The sequence below is a fragment of the Notamacropus eugenii genome, chromosome 3, assembly GCF_028372415.1.
Source record: "Notamacropus eugenii isolate mMacEug1 chromosome 3, mMacEug1.pri_v2, whole genome shotgun sequence".
In the NCBI taxonomy this organism is placed as follows: domain Eukaryota; kingdom Metazoa; phylum Chordata; class Mammalia; order Diprotodontia; family Macropodidae; genus Notamacropus; species Notamacropus eugenii.
The window spans coordinates 243,324,458-243,346,025 of record NC_092874.1 but is presented as its reverse complement, the minus strand read 5'-3'; the positions used below and the strand labels follow the sequence as shown (position 1 = coordinate 243,346,025).

General features: G+C 35.8%; 1 protein-coding gene across 2 annotated transcripts in view; it reads right to left on the bottom strand.

Annotated features, from left to right (window-relative positions):
- HELB (DNA helicase B) overlaps positions 1–21,568 on the bottom strand; it is a 54,915-nt gene that overhangs the window by 7,666 nt on the left and 25,681 nt on the right. For both annotated transcript variants that reach the window (XM_072655299.1, XM_072655300.1), the window contains exons 9-12: positions 21,373–21,432; positions 20,005–20,236; positions 19,077–19,211; positions 6,833–7,324 (exon numbers count right to left, since the gene is read on the bottom strand). In XM_072655299.1, the coding sequence (XP_072511400.1) occupies positions 6,833–7,324; positions 19,077–19,211; positions 20,005–20,236; positions 21,373–21,432 (919 nt within the window). The remainder of the gene's footprint in view (positions 1–6,832; positions 7,325–19,076; positions 19,212–20,004; positions 20,237–21,372; positions 21,433–21,568) is intronic.

The window sequence follows — 21,568 nt, the reverse complement described above, 5'->3', positions numbered from 1 at the left end:
ACTATGGAGTCTGAATGCAGATCAAAGAATATTATTTTCATCTTTCTCATGGTTTTTCCCTTTTGTTCTTATTCTTCTTTCACAACAAGACTAATGTGGAAATATGTTTAATATGATTGCACATATATAACCTATATCAGATTGCATGCTGCCTTGGAGAGGAATATAATGAGGGGTTAAAAATTTAGAACTCAAAATCTTATAAAAGTGAATGTTGAAAGCTAAATAAATTTGTTAATAATTTTTTTAAAAAAATAATTTTTTTTTTTAAAAAGGGAATACCTTGGGTCCAGAAATGAGGCAAATAATTCAAGAGAAAAATATCTATTTACATGGAAAGGAAAAGAACAAGGGCATAAACTTTATCTACTTTTTTTTACTCTCTCTTGCTGCTTTAAAGTATGTAATAGAAAATTACTGCAACACAGGAAATGAGGGAAATGACAGATTCACAGAAGCCTAGGAAGGTTTACATGAACTAATGCAGAATGAGTGAGGTAGGACCAGAATCACTGATAATACAACACTTAAAGAAAACAACTCCCAGAGACCTAAGAACTCTGAATAGTGCTATGACCAACCATGAATCCAGAAAGCTGATGATGAATCATTCTTCCCACCTGACAGAAAGTGGACCAGAAGTATAGAATGAGATATATTTTCAGACAAGGACAAATGTGTAGATTTATTTTGCTTAACTATACTTCTTACAAAGGATGACTTTTCTTAGGAGAGGGCAGAGGTGGGAAGAATAGGGGGATATTTGATAGTGATGCTAAAGAAAGAATAAAAGAAAATCAATGAAAATTTAAAAACACATAAATAGGAGTCTAAGAAAGTTCAGAAGAGGACACGGATAAACAGGGCAGTGTTGCTACTGCCTTGTTACATTTAATATACACTGTTTTTAATCCAATCTATCTATAAAAGAAATTTATAGCTTCATGTAAAGTTCTGCTTTTCTATTCTTTTAATATGGAAATGTTCTGAACTTTTATCAAATTCATAATGAGAAAAAACTAAAAAATATGGGTTACAAAATAAACTATATATAATGTATATTATATAGATATGTAAAATAAAATATATATAAAATAAACTAAAATATAAAATATGATCAAGTCCAATACTTGCAAATAAGTTCAATTATGGTAAATATTGATAGCTCAATTATATTTCTTCGAAGGAGACTCACTACAGGGTTAGTTCTAATTGTTAATGATACTGCAAGCAATTAAAATACTGACCCTAAAATATAGGGTAAAAACATTGTGTTTGTAAAAAACATCATGATGCACAAACTTTAAGAAATTGCTTTCTTAAGGTTTTTCTACATCACTTGAAAAATAAATGTAAATGAATCATAATGGAGTACTCTTAAAAATAATTATTCCTGCTATTCATCCCTAAAATTGAATTTAAAAGTAAAACACTTTTTACTTAGGTATGATAGAAGCTTTTACTTAGGTATGATAGAAGAATTTTTTTCAATGAATTTTTAAAAAACAAGTGGCATATAATAATAGCTGACATTCATAGAGCATTTTAAAAAAATTTACAAAGGGATTTACATCTATGAAGTCATTTGATCCTTACAACAACTGGGTGAGGTATTTGCTATCAGTATTCCAGTATTTGGAATGGTTAAATGAGAACTCCCTAGGGTCACACAGTTATTAAGGGCCTGAAGCAGAATTTAAACTCAGGTCTTCCTGACTCCAACGTTTAGCACTGTATCCCCTATGAGTCACCTATTCATAAATCAAAATGAGTAACTTCAAAGTAGTCTCTTTGAGAAGTGGTACCTATATTTCAACTATGCTACCATTTTAAAAAACACTTTGGGAATTATTCATGTGGAACTGACTTTAAAAAGACTTTAAAAGTTCAGTTTTGAGGAAAATCAGTATTAGTAACCCAATTTGCCTTGGATCTTTTAAAAAATTTAAACTATCTTCAATGGATAAAGATCTGCCAGCAATGAGACTATTCAAAAGATGGTCATTCAAAGAAAGATTTAAGATTTTTACAATAAGTGACACTGTTGGATGTATGTTCTATATGCACAAAAGATAATTCCCAAAAGCATCACTAAAATATTTTGAACGGCAGCATCACTAGAATAACTGTTTAGCACTCCTGTCCCCTTCCTGAACAAACTACTTTGTTGTATAATTTCTTGTATGTTTGTTTAAAGGTCATTTTATTTCTGTATATTCCTACTTTGTACTGTTCATTCATTCATTCAAGAAATTGTAATTCTGGGGGGAAGAGGAGGGTCTTGTTATTTTAACGTCCAATATATATCCATCCTTGTGTCAAATACAACTAGTGATACAATCAAAATACATTACAATACAAGAATTTTAAGGTCTACTGAAAGAGACAATTACATTCTTACAGTTTCATATATGTACATCTTAATTGTCAAGATGAGTGAATTCTTTTAATTTTTCCCTGACTATAACAAAGAAGAAGGAAATCATTATAGGTTGCACAGGTCAGGGAAAGGTTCAAAAAACAAGGCTTTTTGTTGGACTGAAGGAATGGGAATAACAGCTGCAGAGGTTATATTCTAGGCTGAACTGAGATACGTTAATGTGAATAAGCATGTCATATTTGGAGATTGAAGAACTGACAATTTTTAAGTTGGTGAATGACACAATAAGTATTTATGCAAGGTTAACCTGACAGAACATCCAAGTGAGATGAGAGGAGTCAGCAAACATAAATAAAAACATCAACTGGGTTGAAATTGTACAGGACCAGATTTAGGCTCAATACAGAAAAAAATTTTCTAACAATCAGAACTGTCCAAAAGTGGTATGAATTGTACCTCCAAAAAGTAGCAGATTTTTCATCGTGGTTTCAGATGGCAGTGAAAAGACTGCGTACCACGGATGCTGGATAAGTGTTTTCTGTTCAGGCTACATTACCTCTAAAGTCTCTTCCAGTTCTGACATTCTGTGAATCTACTGCAAAGTCCAGGTATCATACGAGTTGGGCCTGACAGAGTTGTATCAGTAGAAACAGAAGAGTTGAGGACATTTCAAATGAATATTTAACAGACATATACCTACATATATATTTATGTATGTATATATGTATGTATGTATGTATGTGGCATGTATAGGATAGTCAGTGATAATTCTAAGTACTCAAAAACACATAACAAAAAAGTGTTAACTGGGCAGTAATAAAACAAAGCAGAAAGAAAGCAAGCTGGTTGTGTGACATGAATGGGATAGTTTTTTTTTCTTCCACAGGATCAAAGACAGAGCTGGAAGGGAAGACGGGGAGTTCTCAGAGGTTACATAACTTGGATGCTGTCATTATAGAGGTGATGGTGGAAACTATGAGAAGGGAATGAATCCTAAAGAGAGACCACAAGAGTGTAGAGGGAAGGAAAAGAGGATGGAGGACTGAGCCTTGAGAAAGTCTAGATTACAGGATTAAAGGAAGAAGTGGAGTCACCACAAGCAAGGGAGAAGCAGAGAACCAGGCCAGTCCAGTCACCAAAGCCAAAAAAGGACTGACAGCTGGATGATTAACACTGTTAAATGATTCAGGGAGTTCAAGAAGGAGTTAGATTTGGCTTGAAGACTCCTATATTTGTCAATATAATTATGCAAAGAAAACCCAAAATAAAGAGGAATGGTATGGTAACAAAAGAGAAGGGGAGGGTGGGAACTACTCATTCAGGACGCTAGGCAGTACAAGGCAAGAGGCAGGCAGCACAATATAGTGGAAAGGAAGCGGGACTTGGGACTAAGATCTATTCAGACCCTGCTCCCTGGTGATCCTGGGAAACACAGGCCTCTCAGTGCTCCCTGGCAACTCTCTAGGGCTAGAAATTCAATGAACATTTATTAAATATCTACTACATGCCAGGCACCGTACTAAGCCCTGGAGCAACAAAAAGAAGCAAAGCCCTTGGCCTCAAGGAACTTAAAACTTAATGGGAGAAACAACAAACAAACATATACAAAGCAAGTTATCTACAGAGTAAATAGGAAATAATTAAAAGAGGAAAAGCACTGGAATTAACAAGGATTGAGGAAAGCTTCCTGTAGATGGGGGCAAGTTAGTTGGGACTTAAAGGAAGTCAGGGATGTCAATGGTGACAGCAGAGGAGGGAAAGAGTCCCATGCATGGGGAAAGAAAGAGCACTCATGGAATCGTCAAGAGGACAGTATGTGCTGGGGGCTGAGATGTAAGAAGACTGCAAAGGGAGGAGTTATAAGTTATAAAGGGCTTTGAAGGCCAAAGAGCATTCTGTATTTGCTCCTAGAAGCAACAGGAAGCCCCTGGAGTTTACTGAGGAGAGGAGAATGACGTGATCAGACCTGTGTATTAGGAGAATTACGTCAGTGGCAGAAAGAAGAACGGAGAGGAGTGAGGAAAGACCTGAGGCAGCCAGACCCCACAGCAGGTTACTGCAATAAAAGTCTGCACCAGAATATGGCACTGTCAGAGAAGAAAAAGGGGCATATTCGAGAGATGTTGGAAAGCTGAAATCTACAGGCCTTGGCAACAGAATGGATAAGGGAAGGGAGTGAGAGTGAGAGACAGTGAAGAATGCAGGATGTCTCCTAGTTTGTGAGCCTGAGGGACTGGGAGGATGGTGTTCTCTAAAATAAAAGGCAAGGTAGGAGGAAAGGACAGTTTAGGGGGAGAGATAATCAGTTTTGTTTTGTACGTATTGAGTTTAAGATGTCTACTAGAAATCCAATTAGAAATGTCTGAAAAGCAGTTGGAAATTCAAGAATGGAAGTCAGAAAAGAGACTGAGGAAGGAAAGGTAGATCTGGGAATCATCAGAAAGCATAAAGATGATAATTAAATCCATGGGAGCTGAGATTGCTGAGCGAAATGATAGAGAGGAAAAAAGGAAGAGGACACAGGACAGAATGTTGAGGAACACCTAGAATTAGAGGGCATGATTTGGAGAAGGATTCAACAAAGAAGAAAGAGGAGCGGTCACAGTAATAGAAAGAAAACCAGGGGAGATTGGTATCCCAAAAACTTAGAAGAAAATACCAAGGAAAAAGAGATTGACAATGTCAAAGGCTGCAAAGGTCAAGAGGTCAACTGCACAGCAGTTGCCAATTTGCCTCAGTAGAGGAGGTTTCTACATTTCAAAGCATCTCAGATTAATGACATTATAGGTTAATACCAAAAAAATAAAAACAACAAAAAAGAAGGAAAGTCCCCAATTGAGAAATGGTCAAAGGATATGAACAGGCAGTTGTCAGAGGAAGAAATTAAAACTCTCCATAGTCATATGAAAAAATGCTCTAAATCACTATTGATTAGAGACATGCAAATCAAAACAAATCTGAGGTACCACATCATACCTATCAGACTGGCTAACATGACAAAACAGGAAGATGATAAATGTTGGAGAAGATGTGGGTGAGTTGGAACACTGATCCATTGTTGGGGGAGCTGTGAGCTGATCCAACCATTCTGGAGAGCAATCTAGAACTATGCCCAAAGGACCATAAAAATGTGCATAGACTTTGACCCAGCAATATTGCTTCTAGGATGAAAAGGTCCCATATGTACAAAAATATTTATAGTCACTCTCTTTGTGGTGGCCAAGAACTGGAAATCAAGGGGATGCCCATCAACTGGGAAATGGCTGAACAAGTTGTGGTATATGAATGTAATGAGATATTATTATGCTATATGAAATGACAAAAACAAGTGGACTTCAGAAAAACCTGGAAAGATTTATATGAACTGATGCTGAGCGAAATGAGCAGAATCAGGAGAACATTATACATGGTAACAGCCATAGGGTGCAAGGACTGTTTCTGACAGACATAGTCATTCACACAATGCAAGGACCTAAAACATTCGCAAAGGAATCTTGAGGCAAAATGCCATCCACACCCAGAGAAAACTATGGAATTGGAACACAGAATGAAGCAAACTACTTTCTCTTGTGTTATGTTTTGTTCTGGTTTCTCCTATTCTTTTTAATTTTTCTATGCAACATGACTAATGTAAAAATGTGTTTAAAAAGAATGTAGGTGTAGAACTTATATAAGATTGCAAGCTATCTTGGGGAGGGAGGGGGAGAAAATTTAAGACTGTTTGATTGTTGAAAACTGAAAACAAATTAATTTATTAAAAAAAAAAAAAGGAAAGAACACACTTTTTCCCCTCCCTTTTTTTCCTTTATGGCCCAATAATATGATTTCATATAAATAACTATTTAGTGTGAATACTCCCTCTACCAAAATAGTTTGGCAAAGTTTCTGTACTTTGTACCGTCACAGCATTCATCCCATTCAGTCATCCACAAGGATGCCAAGGCTTATGAACATGCCCCCTGCCACCACGTGCACAGCCAATATGTGGCAAAGGCAGGATTTAAACCCAAGTCTGATTCCAAAGTCACTCCTCTACCCACTACACCATGCCAATTCTCTTCAAATTTCATAGTTACTTTCTAATTCCATAAAGCTTAGTTTTACTTATGTGACATCATAATTAATATATAGCAGCTAGGTGATGTACTGGATAGAGCACTGGCCTGAGAACCAAGAACCAAGCTCAAATCTGGCTGCAGATACTTCCTCCCTATGTGACCCTGGGCAAGTCACTTAACCCTGTTTGTCTCAGTTTCTTCATCTATAAAAATGAGCTGGAGAAGGAAATGACAAATCATTCCAGTATCTTTGCCAAGAAAACCCCAAATTGGGTCATGAAGAGTCAGAAATGACTGAAACAACTAAACAACATAATTAGCATGAAATGTGCATTTATAACAGCACCAAAATTAGCGAAAACAAAAGACTGAAGTAGGTTAACAGGCCTCTTACCAGAAGTAATTTGTTTGGACTTTCAAAGTCATTTGTGGTACTTCTCTTTGTTCCTCTTAATTCTAATAAGTCTTCTTCATCATCAGTTTCCTCAAATGAAACCAATTTCTTTCCTCTATTAGTAATTAATGTCACATCCTTATCTACAGAACCATGTGTTTTAATAATGCTGTTTCTAGCAATTCCAGGCATGATTGGGTCTAATGGAGCTGCTGAAGGTTGGGAGCTGTGTCCTTTGCTTTGTCCATGGCTTTTTGAAGGGGATGATACTTCTGTTGGAAATGTATAGCTATCAGCCAATTTCCTTTGCAAGAAATGTTTTAAACGGGTTTGTCTGGGAGAAGTATTTTGCTTAACTGCTTTTCGGAGCTGGGATTCTTCTGCTATAACATACACTCGAGAGCGACCTCGTGTTATAGCTGTGTAAACATGCTGCCAGTGTTGTCGACCAGCTTTTCCAATAACATAAACTATTGTGTCTTCTTCTGATCCCTGAAAGAAAAGATTTTTTTCGTTAGAAGCCATATTAAAAATCTGTCAGGGCCAAGATGGCAGACTGAAGAAGGAACTCTCAGGAACCCTCCCAAATTTCTCTCCAAACAACCTTGAAAAACTCCTGAGAACCAACATAGGGGCAGGGAAACAACATAACAGCACAGCAGCAAAAGTCTGTCTTACTGGGGTGGGAAGGGAGCCCAGTAAACAAACAGTAGTGATAGGCAGCACTCCTCTACAGTGAGGATCGAAGCCCTGGGGCCTTGTAACCCCAGACTAGCAGCACAGGAAGGCCCCACCCATGAAGCCATCCAGTAGAGAGGCCCCACAACCATATCAAACCAGCAGTAAGGTCCTGCAGGGAGACTCCCCATAAACCCCTAAGCTACAGCACAAGAAGTTTGGGACAATACAGGAACAGAGCCCATTTCTTATAAAAGTATAAAATCACAAAGTAGGTAGAAAATATGAGTAAAAAAAAAAGAACTTGTTTATAAAAAGTTAATATGATGACAGGGAGGATTCAAGGCACAAACTAAAAGGACAACAGTGTAAAATGGCTGATGTGAAGCCTCAGAAAAATGTAAATTGATCTCAGGGATCCCCCAAAAATAAAACTCCTGGAAGAGCTCAAAAAGGATTTTAAAAAGCAAATTAGAAAAGGAGAAGGAAAAATTGGGAAAAGAAATAAAAGTAATGCAAGAGAATTATGAAAAAAGAATCAACAACTTGGTAAAAAAAACACAAAAAAATGGAAAAAGATATACAAAAATTCAGTGAAGAAACTAACTCCTTGAAAAATGGAATTGGCTAAACGGAAAAGGAGGTACAAAATCTCACTGAAGAAAATAATTCTTTAAAAATCAGAATTAGGTAAGTCGAAGCTAATCACTCCCTGAGGCAAGGAACAAAACAAAAATCAAAAGAATGAAAAAAAAGAAAAAGAAAAAAGATCTGAAATTTCTCACTGGAAAAACAATTGACCTGGAAAATAGATCCAGGAGAGACAATTTAAGAATTATTGGACTACCTGAAAGCCATGATAATTTCAAGAAATTATCAAGGAAAACTCTTGATATCCTAGAATCATATGACAAAACTGAAATTAAAAGAATGCACTAATCACCTCCTGAAAGAGGTCTCAAAATGAAAACTCCCAGGTACACTATAGCTAAGAGCTCCCAAGTCAAGGAGAAAATATAGCAAGCAACCAGAAAGAAACAATTCAAATATGGAGCCACAGTCATGATTACACAGAATTTAACCACTTCTACCTTAAAGGACTGGAGAGTTTGGAATATGCTGTTCCGGAAGGCAAAGAAGCTAGAATTACAACCAAGAATCACCTAGCCAGCAAAACTAAATATAAGCCTTAAGGATAAGACACAAAAAGGATAATAAAAGAAAGAGAACTTCCAAGAATTCCTAATTAAAAGAGTACAGCTCAATAAAAAATTTGATCTCCAAGAGAAACATAAAAAGGTAAAAAAGAAACTAGAAAGAGAAAACAGAAGAGATTCAATATGGTTAAACTGTTTATTTTCCTACATAGCAAAATGATATTTGTAACTCTTAAACAGCTTTATCATTATAATGGCAATTAAACCATAGACAGAAGGTGAGGGTATGAGTTGACTATGATGGGGTAATATTAAAAAGAAAAATAAGGGATGACAATGAAGATTACACTGGGAAAAGAGAGAAGAGGGAAGATAGAATGGGGTAAATTATCTCACATAAAAGAGGTATGAAAAAGCTATTATAGGTGAGGGGAAAATGAGAAGAGAATCTGACAGGAAATGCTTAAGCCTTACTTTCACCAAAAGTGGCTCAAAGAGGGAATAACATATACAGTTAGTTGGATATGGAAATCTATTTTACCCTATAGGGAAGTAAAAAGATCAGTGATAAGAGGAGGGGGTGAGACTGATAGAAGGGAGGGCAAATTGGAGGAGGCAGCAATCAGAAGAAAAACACTTGTGAGGAAATACAGGGTAAAGGTTAAGAGAGAGAGGAAGATAAATAAGATAAAAATAGAAGGGAGGAAAACACACAGCTAGTTATCAAAACTGTAAATGTAAATGGGATAAACTCACCCATACACAGAAGTGGACAGTAAAATATATTAAAAACCAGAATCCTACAGTATGCTGTTTACAGGAAACACATTTGAAGCACGGAGACACACAGAGTAAAGGTAAGGGATGGAAGCATAATCTACTATGCTTCAGCTGAAGTTAAAAAAGCAGGGGTAACAATCATGATATCTAAAAAAGCAAAGCAAAAATAGATCTAATTAAAAGAAATAAGGAAGGAAAGCTATATCTTGCTAAAAGGAACCATAGACAATGAAGTAAGGTCAATACTAAACATGTATGCACCAAATGATAAAGTATCCAAATTTTTTAAAACTGAAGTTAAATGAGTTATAGGAGAAAGTACACAATAAAATTATACTAGAGAGGAACTTCAACTTTCCCCTCTCACAACTAGATTAAAACATAAATACACAAGAAAAAAGCTAAGAAGGTGAATGGAATTTTAGAGAAGCTAAATATGATAGATTTCTGGAGAAAAATGAATGGGAAAAGAATATATCTTTTCCTCAGTGGTACATGGTACTTACACAAAAAATGACCATATATTAGGGGATAAAAACCTCACAATCAAATGTAGAAAAGCAGAAATATTAAATGCATCCTCTTCAGATCATAATGCCATAAAAATTACATTCAACTAAAAAGCAGTGGAAAAATAGATTAAAAATTATTTGGAAACTAAATCTAATCCTAAAGAATAAGTGAGTCAAAGAACAAACCAGACAAACAATCAATAATTTCATTAAAGAGAATGACAACAATGAGACAGCATACCAAAATTTATGGGATGCAGCCAAAGCAATATTTAGGGGAAATTTCATATCTCTAAGCACTTACATCAGTAAGATTGAGAAAGAGCACATCAATGAATTGGGCACAAAACTAAAAAAAAACTAGAATGAAAAATCTTCCATTAAACAACAAATTGGAAATCCTGAAAATCAAAGGAAAGATTATTAAAACTGAAAGTAAGCTGGTTTTATGAAAAAAAAATAGACAAATCATGGGTTCATTTTTAAAAATGAAAGAAAAGAATTACTAGCATCAAAAAAGAAAGCAGTGAATTCACCATCAATGAAGAGGAAATTAAAGCAATTATTATAAGCTATTTTGCCCAATTATATGCCAACAAATCTGAATCTAACTGAAATAAATGTTTACAAAAAATATAAACTGTCCAGATTAATAGAAGAGGAAATTAACCCAATCTTAGAAAAAGAAAGTGAACAAGCCATCAATGAACTCCCTAAGAAAAAATCCCTGGGGCCAGATCAATTCACAAGAAATTCTACTAAACATTTAAAGAACAATTAATCCCAATACTATAGAAACCATTTGGGAAAATAGGCAAAGAAGGAGTCCTACCAAATTCCTTTCAATGACACAAATATGGCACTGCTACCTAAATCTGGAAGAGTGAAAACAAGAGAAAAAAACTATAGACCAATTTCCCTAAGTATTAATGCACTAGCAGGGAGATTACAAAAACATATGACAAAATAATCATACACTATGACCAGGAGGAATTTATACAAGGAATACAGTACTGGTACAATATTAGTTAAACTATCAGCATAATTGAACATATTAATAACAAAACCAACAGAAATTATATGATCATCTCAAAAGATGCAGGAAAAGCCTCTGACAAAATACAGCACTTATTCCTATTTAAAAAAAAAAACACTAGGGAACATAGGAATAAATAGAGTTTACCTTAAAATAACAAGTAATATTTATCTAAAACCATCAGCAAACATTACCTGTAATGGGGATAAGGTAGAAGACTTCCCAATACAATCATGGGTAAAGCAAGGATATATATTATCACCACTAATATTTCTGTACTAGAAAAGCTAGTGATAGGATTAAGAGAAGAAAAAGAAATTGGAATTAGAACAGGAAGAGATCTTTAGGCGTATCAGAGATCAGGTCTTCTTTATGAACTGCCCTCTTTTTCTCACACACAAGATTACATTTCCCATCTCTTTGCCTTTGCCCTGATACCTGGGATCCTCTCTCTCTACTTTAGGAGTCCTTTAAGACAAGGTTAAGGCATCATCTTCTCCAAGAAGCCTTTTCTGAACCTCCCAACTGCCAGCAATCTCTCCCATATGTGTATTTAACTGACTTCCCCTTCTATCAATTTTATTTCCTTATTCCCCTCCACCTACTTCCCTATAGGGTAAGAGATTTCCATACCAATTGAGTGTGTATATTATTCCTTTTTCGAGCCAATTCTGATGAAGGTAAGGTGATGCCCCTCTCCCATTTTCCCTCCACTATAATAGATCTTTTGCACCTCTTCACATGAGATAATTTACTTCATTCTACCTCTCCCTTCCCTCTTCTCCCAATGCAATCCTTTTTTTCACCCCTTAATTTTTTTAATATCATCCCATCAAAGTTAACATATATGCACACACTATGTATACTCCTGCTACAAAAATGTTACAAGCTGTTAATGGAGACCCTGAACTTATCTTTTAGAGTTGCCCTATTTTCCAGAAACACTGAACCCAGAGCACACAGAAGGCCCTGAATGCATCAAGGACAAAACTCTGCACTCCTCCTCCTCCCCCAGCTGACATAATTTGTTGTTTGTTACCACACAATGGATTTCCTGTGTGTCCTTGGGAGGCAAGACAGGTGCCAGTCTGTGCCAACCTGGGAAACTGTTTGTGCAGCTGGGGTCTTTTGCAGATAAGCATGCCCTCCTATTTTCATAATCTAGAGTCCCCTTTTGTCCTTTTCCCCACCTCTACTGCACCTTTCCCCTCTCATGTCACACCCCTTCCTATATTTCCTCCTTTTTTTTGCACTGTCATAAATATGCAAACTTTTGTAAGCACTGTGAATTCTTTGGGTTCCACATGCACTTTCATTTCTCTTGAAATAAACCTGATTTTCACGTAAGTCTCATGATATTGTGATTGCCTGTTGACAATAGTCTTAGCAAAGTTCTTAAGAATTAGAAGTATCATTATCCCATGTAGTAATGAAAAGTTTAACTTTATTGAATCCCTTATGTTTTCTCTTTCCTGTTTACCTATTTATGTTTCTCTTGGGTTTTATATTTGAAAATCATATTTTCTGTTCAGTTCTGGTATCTCCATCAGGAACACTTGAAAGTTCTCTATTTCACTGAATATCCATTTTTTTTTTCCTCTAAAGAATTATATTGTTTTGTTGGGGAGGTGATTCTTGGTTGTAATCCTATATTCTTTGCCTTTAAGGATATACTATTGCAAACCCTCCCAGTCCTTTAATGTAGAAGGTACAAAATTCTGTGTAATCCTGATTATGGCTCCATGATATTTGAATTGTTTCTAGCTGCTTGCAGTATTTTCTACTTTTCCTAGGAGCTCTGGAATTTGGCTATAATATTCCTGGAGTTTTCTTTTTGGGATCTCTTTCAGGAGATGATTGGTGGCTTCTTTTCATTTCTATCTTGTCCTCTGGTCTTAGGCTATCAAGGCAGTTTTTCTCGATAACATCTTGAAATATGATTTTCAGGCTCTTTCCTTTGATTACGGTTTTCAGGTAGTGCCTTAATTCTTAAATTCTCTCTCCTGAATTTCTTTTTCAGGATAGTTGTTTTTTTCCAATGTGATATTTCATATTTTCTTATATGTTTTAATTATTTGACTTCATTTACTATTTCTTGTTGGCTCATGGAGTCATTAGCTTAGAATTGCCCAATTCTAATTTTTAAGAAATTATTTTCTTCAATGACCTTTTTGTTCCTCCTTTTACATTTGGCCAATTCTATTTTTTTAAGGAATTGTTTTCTTCAATGACTTTTCATACTTCCTTTACCAAACTGTTGACTTCTTTTCGTGATTCTCATTGATCATTCTCATTTCTTCTCCCAGTTTTTCTTCTACCTCTTTTGTGCTTACTTTGCAAAATCGTTTCTGAGTATTATTTTAAGAATTTTTTTATCAATTAATTTATTTTTAGTTTTCAACAATTCATTTCCACAAGATTCTGAATTCCAAATTTTCTCCCCATCTCTCCCCTCCACCCATCTCAAGACATCATGCATTCCAATTACCCATTCCCCCAATCTGCCCTCCCTTCTATCACTCCCCTCCCTTCTCTTATCCCCATCTCCTCTATTTTCTTGTAGGGTAAGATAGATTTCAATACCCCATTGCCTGTATGTCTTATTTCCCAGTTGCATGTAAAAACAATTTTTAACATTCGTTTTAAAAACTTTGAGTTCCAACTTCTCTCCCCTCCTCCCTCCCCACGCATCCCCACTAAGAAGGCAATTTAATATACATGTATATTATATACAAGTTATACGTGTATAGTCATGCAAAACACTTCCATAAGTCATGTTGTGAAAGACTATTATTTCCCTCCATCCTGTCCTGCCCCCCATTTATTCTATTCTCTCATTTGATTCTGTCCTCTTCAAAAGTGTTTACTCCCTCCTCCCATTTGCCCTCCCTTCTACCATCCACTCCATCCCCCTGCTTACGCCCTTCCTCCCTACTTTCCTGTATTGTAAGATAGATTTTCATATCAAATTGAGTGTGCATGTGATTCCTTCCTTAAGCCAAATCTGATGAGAGTAAGGTTCACTTTCTCTCTCAACTCCCCCCTCCTCCTCTCCAATGAAAAGGTTTTTTCTTGCTCCTTTTGTGAGAGATTTTACACCATTCTATTTCTCCCTTTCTCCTCTCAATATATTCCTTTCTCATCCCTTAATTTTTTCTAGATATCACCCCTTCATATTCAACTCACCCTGTGCCCTCTGTCTATATGTATATAATCCCTTCAACTATCCTAATACTGAGAAAAAGGCTCAAGAGTTATAAATATTATCTTTCCATGTAGGAATGAAAACAGCTCAACTTTAGTAATTCCCTTACAATTTCTTTCTTGTTTACCTTTTCATGCTTCTCTTGATTCTTGTTTCAAAGTCAAATTTTCTTTTCAGCTCTGGTCTTTTCTTCAAGAATGCCTGAAAGTCCTCTATTTCATTGAATGACCATTTTTCCCCCTGAAGTATTATAGTTAGTTTTGCTGAGTAGGTGATTCTTGGTTTCAATCCCATCTCTTTTGACCTCTGGAATATCATATTCCAAGCCTTCGATCACTTAATGCAGAAGCTGCTAGATCTTGTGTTATTCTGATTGTGTTTCCACAATACTCAAACTACTTCTTTCTGGCTGCTTGCAACATTTTCTCCTTGACCTGGGAGTTCTGGAATTTGGCTACAATATTCTTTGGAGTTTTTCTTTCAGGATCTCTTTCAGGAGGTGATCAGCGGATTTTTCAATATCTATTTTACCGTCTGGTTCTAGAACATCAGGGCAGTTTTCCTTGATAATTTCTTGAAGGATAATGTCTAGGCTCTTTCTTTGATCATGGCTTTCAGGCAGCCCAATAATTTTTAAATTGTCTCTCTTATATCTATTTTCCAGGTTACTTGTTTTTCCAATGAGATATTTCACACTGTCTGCTATTTTTTTCATTCCTTTGGTTTTGTTTTACAATTTCTTGCTTTTTCATAAAGTCATTAGCTTCCATCTGCTCCATTCTAATCTTTAAGGAATTGTTTTCTTCGGTGAGCTTTCGGACCTCCTTTTCCATTCATTGGCTTTTTGGATCTCTTTGGTCATTTGGGTTAGTCTATTTTTTAAGGAATTATTTCCTTCAGCACTTTTTGGGTCCCCTTTAGCAAGCAGTTCACTTGTTTTTCATGATTTTCTCGCATCGCTCTCATTTATCTTCCCAGTTTTTGCTCTACTTATCTTACTTTGATTTTCAAAATCCTTTTTGAGCTCTTCCATGGCCTGAGACCAATTCATATTTTTCGTTGGAGACTTTGGAAATAAGAGCTTTGACTTTGTTGTCTTCTTCAGTTTCAATATTTTGGTCTTCCTTGTCATTTACAATCTGATTCTTTTTCCAGTTTTTGCTCATTTCCTCAGTCATTTACTTCACTTGTGAGTTCTTTGTCAAGGTAATTCTCTGCTTCCAATGGGGGTAGAGGGGGTGGTGTACTGTCAGCTGCTTGATCCCTCGACAATCTGTGGGCTTAGAGCTCCAGAAACAGCCCCTGCTGCAGCTGCCAAGGGCTTCTCCACCCCATCCACCACCCTGGGGCTGGGGTTGGAACACTCTCCTCTCTCACACAGGTTGGATAGGTTTTGTTTCTACTGACCTTCCAATTTGTCCTTGGCATTTTGGGTTTGTGAAGTCTGGAAACCGCCACAGGTGCCAGAGATTCAGACCCCCTGAGGTTTGCTCAGGTCCTGTCTATGCCAGGGCAGCCCATGCTGGACTGTATTCTGCTCCCTGCCCAGCACAATAAAAGCTTCCCGTCAACCTTCCAGGCTGTCTCAGGCTGGAGATTTGCTGCACCCCATCATTCTGTGGTTTCTACAACTCCAGAATGTGTTTAGAGTCATTTTTTACAGGAATTTGGCTAGGTTTGGGAGGACAGATCTAGGAAGTACCTGCTTTTACTTCATCATCTTGGCTTCACCCCCCCCCCCCCCAAGGAGTTATTTTTAGGACTGAGACCAATTCACATTTTTATTTGAGGTTATCCTCTTATGAGTTTGTGTTTTTGACCTTCCCCATCACCATAGTGACTTTCTATGATCATTTCCCCAGGCTATTTCATGACTTTCAATTTTATGTTAAAATTGGGCTCTGCTCCTAAGGTGGAGGGGGCACTGTCCCAAGCTTTTTGCACCAGGGGGAGGGGTGTGGAGGAGCTGGGCACTGGCCTACTGCATTGGGATTATGGGGTCTGGCTGCTGGCCTGCTGTGCTGGGGACATAGGGTCTGGTTGCTTGCTTTTTGGGGTTTGGCTTGCTGGTGGCTTGACCAGATAGATGTCACTGCACTGGACTGCATTCCCTTCATTATCTGAGTGAAACATATCTTTTCCATCAACCTTCTCCATGCTAAGACTGGAAAATTGTTTCACCCCATCCTTTTATTGGTTCTGCTGTTCCTGAATTCATTTTGTGGTGTTACTGTACAGTTGTTTAGAGGTGAATTTGGGAGAGTTCACACAAGTTTCTGCCTTACTTAGCCATTCTGGTTCTATCTCCTTTCTATTTCTTAATAATGATAATTAATGTTTTTGTAGGTGCCTTTCCTTCCCACTTTTTTCCATTAGTTCCCCTGAAATTCTTGACATTTTGTTTCTTCAGATAAATTCATTATTGTTTTCTAGCTCTACGGAGCAATCTTTTACTAGTTTGATTTGCATGACACTGAATAAGAAAATGAATTCAGGCAACACTGTCATTTTCATCATATTAGCTCAGAATGAGCAATTAATATTTCTCCACTTACTTATATCTGTTTTTAGTTCTATAAAGAATGGTTTCTAGCTGCATTTATATGATTCTCATGTTTACCTTGGTAGGTCAACTCCTCCTAAATGCACTTGTTTAGTCATTATTTTAAATGGTATCTATTTCCCTGCTATATTGTGTTGAAAATATGCAGAAATGGTGATCACTCATGTAGATTTATTTTATATTCTGCAATTTTGTTGAATTAATAGTTGTAATTAATTTTGGTTGGTTCTCTCAAATTCTCTAAGTAAACCATTGTATCAACTGCAAAAAGTGATTATTTTGTTTCATCTTTGCCTACGTTTATTCCTTCAATTTCTTTTCCCTCTCATATCACCATGGCCAGCATGTTAGTACTACATCAAATAATAAATAATGGACATTTTGTTTCACCCCTAGTCTTACTGGAAAGATTGAAAAAATTTATTCTTATTACCTTTGGCTACTAGTTTTAGACAGATACTATTTAACACATCAAGGAAAGGTCCATTTACTTCTGTAAAAATGTTTAACAGAAATGGGTGATGAATTTTATTAAAAGCTCTTCCTTTATTTCTTTATTGTTATTAACATGGTGTTTTATGTTTATAGCCTTCCTAATACTGAAACAATCTTGCATTACTGGTATAAATCCAAAATGGTCATTGCATGTAATCCCTCTGACATATAGCCTCTCTGCTAATATTTTAATATTTTTTGCATCAATAATCATTGGGGATAATTTATATATATATTATATATAATAAGAGGTATATTTATAGCAGCTCTTTCTGTGATGGCTAAGAAGTGGAAATCAAAGGGATGCCCATCAACTGGGGAATGGCTAAACAAGCTGTGGTATGTGAATGTAATAGAATACTACTGTTTCATAAGAAATAGCGAGCAGGAGGATTTCAGAAAATCCTGGAAAGACTTACATGAACTGATGCATACTGAAGTGAATAAAACTAAGAAAACATTGTTCACAGTAATGGCAATATTGTGTGATGAAGAACTGTGAATGACTTAGCTATTCCATCAATATAGTGATCTAAGACAATCCCAAAGGACTAATGATGAAGCATACTATCAACTTCTAGAGAAAGAACTGAAATTATTTCAATACAGACTGAAGCATGATAATTTTCACCTTTCATTTTTTTTCTTTTATTCAAGTCTTTTTGCATAAAATGACTAATATGGAAATGTTTTACATAATTGTACTGTATAACCTATATCTGATCACTTACCTTTTTCGGGAAGGGAGATGGGAGATAAGGAAGGGACAGAATTTAGAACTCATAACTTTAAATAAAAATGTTTAAAAACTGTTTAAAATGTATATTGACTGAAAAAAAGAGAGCTAATTTGGGGCTTGTTCAATTTATTTTTCTGAGGTTGAGTTGAGATATCTTTCTTGTTATGTTAATCTGGGCTTTTAAAATTTTTGTATGACACTTTATTGTTCAAAGTATGAGTAAACAAAAAGGGTTCCTCATCAGAATGAGGGAGGAGACAAATCCACTGTATTCTCACTTGGTTAGACTACATCTGGAATACCAAATTCAGTTCTGAACACTACATTTTAAGAATATCGATACAAGAAATATTCCCCAATTGATAAATGGTCAAACGAAATGGACAAGAAGTTCAAGAGAAGAAAATTCAAGTGATCTATACATAACTCGTCAGTCAACAAGCTTTTATTAAGCATCTACTATGTGCCAGATACTGTGCTAAGAGCTAGGGTTATAAAAAAAGGGAAAAACGTCCCTGTTCTCAAAGAGTTCACAGTCTAATGGAAGTACCTTGTACAAACAAAACATACACTGGTTATACTGTAGATAATTAATAGAGGGAAGGCCCTAACCTTAAAGGAGATCAGAAAAGGTTTTCAGTAGGGTGGAATTATAATTGAGACCTGAAGGAAGCCAAGAAGACAGGGATGCAGAGATGAGGAGGGAGAGGCTTCAAAGCACAGCAAAAGGCCAGTGAAAATGTGGATGGAGGATGGAGTGTCTTGTTCAAAAAAAAAAACAGGAAGAAAGCCAGTGTCACTGGATCACAACGTACTTGGAAAGAGTGAGGTATAAGAAGACTGAGAAGGCAAAAGGAGGCCTATATTCAGGCCAACACAATAGAAGCAACCTGAATCTTTCTGTGTAAAAAAATCAATCTAGCCTTTTCTCACACAATAGCCCCATCCAGCTGCTACATCAGTACACTAGCAACAAAGCCCGAAATAAGAACAAAATATTATTTGGAAAAAGTGTAGAACAACGAAGTAAGTGAAGATACAACAAATTCATAGCAATTTATAAGCAATATATCTCTTACCTGAAATGTATGAATTGTTCTTGCCCAAGCATGCCTTATACGACAAAAATTCACTAGTTTTTTGAAGTCTACAGTAACCTCTAAGCCAGCCATATTATTAATAGTCAAGAATCTTCCCTTTTCATTCTGCACATCCTATAACCAAATAAGAGAACATTTATTCATACATATTCCAAAATTCATCTTCATAATACATAACATAAAATAAAATTCAAGTCACATTAGTTATAAGGAAATATTTCCTAATTAAATTCATTCAATAAGCACACAAACAAATGGCAGGTTCACACCAAATCTTTTAAACCCAAAAGACATTTCTAAGCCTGAAACTTAAGTTTCAATTTTAATAGGTAAAGGAATTTTTAAAAATGATTTTACCTGATTCCTCTACTAATCTGAAGGGCATAAACTTAATTTTTCACATCATGAATAACTTCTAGTTGTACCTTCTTATGCAAAGTAATCCTATTTTTCCAGACTGATTCTTTCCTATACAATTTAGTCATCCATACAACATAAACATATAAAAGAGAACATCTTTAGAATGATTAAATTTAATGTCATCAGATTGTAAATTCAGTGCCCAAAGGGACCTTAAAGGTCATGTAGTCCAACTCTCTCATTCCACTGATGAGGGAACCATGACGCAAATAGGTTAAGTTACTTGGAGAAGGTCAATCAACTAGTAATTGTGAAAATACCAACTTCAGAACCACAAAGTAAACTTTCTCAAACTTAGACATTTGTTTTTGACTTGCTTTTTCCCCTTAACTACTAGGATCAACTAAACAAAGAGGCAAAATTCTAATGATTTTATTACTTTGCTTCCTTGAGCTATGCAAATTGTGAATATATTTTCCATTAATAAATAAAATTTAAAAAGTCATGCTAAGAAGTAGAAAAAGTGTGATTCTCTTTTACCACATACATTTGTTATGTAAAATATCTCTCCATTGCATAGCCGGGTATCATTTACAGAGTCATGGGATTTCTTGGATATTTTACTATAATAAAAAGCATCAAGATCTCTCGCATGTTCCAACTCTAAGTCTTCATTTTGAAGGCTATCAGAATTTTGAGGGAGTAAGTCTGAGAGGTAAGCATTCCTGGTGCAACAGATCTTGTCGTCTTTTTGGAAGATAAATCTATTGTTATGATCTCTGTGTTGGAAAGAGATAGAGATAAGTAATTATAGAAATTTGGACAAACATACCTTTTTCTTGTCCCAACCAATTATCTACATGCTTTTTACCTACTTCAAACTTCTTATCCTTCAAGAAGGCACTGCCCATTCAGAATAACAAGAGAGTAAATTCCCCTAAAGCTGAAGATGGCAATCTTCTTTGAAAATTCTCAGAAGCTTATAAGGGAAATTTGCCTATTCTCTCCATGTAGGAACAGAATGGCTGCTCAGCACCTGTGTTTTTCTTTTCCTTTACAAACAAATGTATCGTCTTTTGGTTCTAAACTCCTTTATTTCCAAGTATATCACTCCCATCTCTCCTACCTATTAAAGAGGGGAAAAAGTAATGCAGCAAAATCAATATAGTTACAACCATGTCTGAGAGTATATGTAATATTTCATATACATAGTCTCCCACCTGTGCAAGGAAGAAACAGAAGTATATCTTTTCATCTCTTTTTCGGAACCAAGCTTCATCATTATAATTAAAGACCAATTAATTTGTTTTTTTGTTCTTCCCATTTCCATTATTGCATTCATTCTATCAAAAGTCTCTGGTTCTTACTTCAGTCTACATTTGTTTATGTCTACTCATGCCTCCCGATATTTGTCAAATTCACCACTTCTTATGAATAGTAATAACAGTAATAACCTCCCATATTCACATATCATAATCTATTTAGCCATGCCACAATAGACAGGCACTACTTTGTTTCCAATTCTCTGCAATCAGAGAAAGGGAACTATGTTTTTCAAGGTAGGGGCACACATTGACTATCTGGCATCAATTTCCTAGGAACACAACAATAACCTCAACATATTCCCAGCATATGATCCCATTCTCACCTTTGTTTTGTGACACTTGTAAACTGCAAGGATAAAAGCCACAAGTAGGATTACTACTCCTGATTTCTCTATTTACTAAAGCCACAGAAATAATCAATTTAAAGATGGTTCTACTTACACCCATAGTATATTCAAATTAATATCAGTATATCTAAATGGCCCCTTAAAATAGGTAAATAAGAGCTTTGTAAAATATTTAATGACTAAATTCAAGGCGGCTGTTATTGAGCACTGAGAGTCAAGATTTTAGTTCTAAAAGATACTTACCTGGGTAAGTGGCCTGAGTAGAAGCTGCAACAGCATTCATTTATTACTTCACAGTCTAGTCTAGAATATATCAGAGCATAAATAAGATAGCCTTTCCAATATTTTCATTATGTATTTATCAAGGTATAATAGTTAAACACAATCCAAAACTACTTTCTTTCAATACAAAATAATTTTCAGCAACAAAAACTACTGA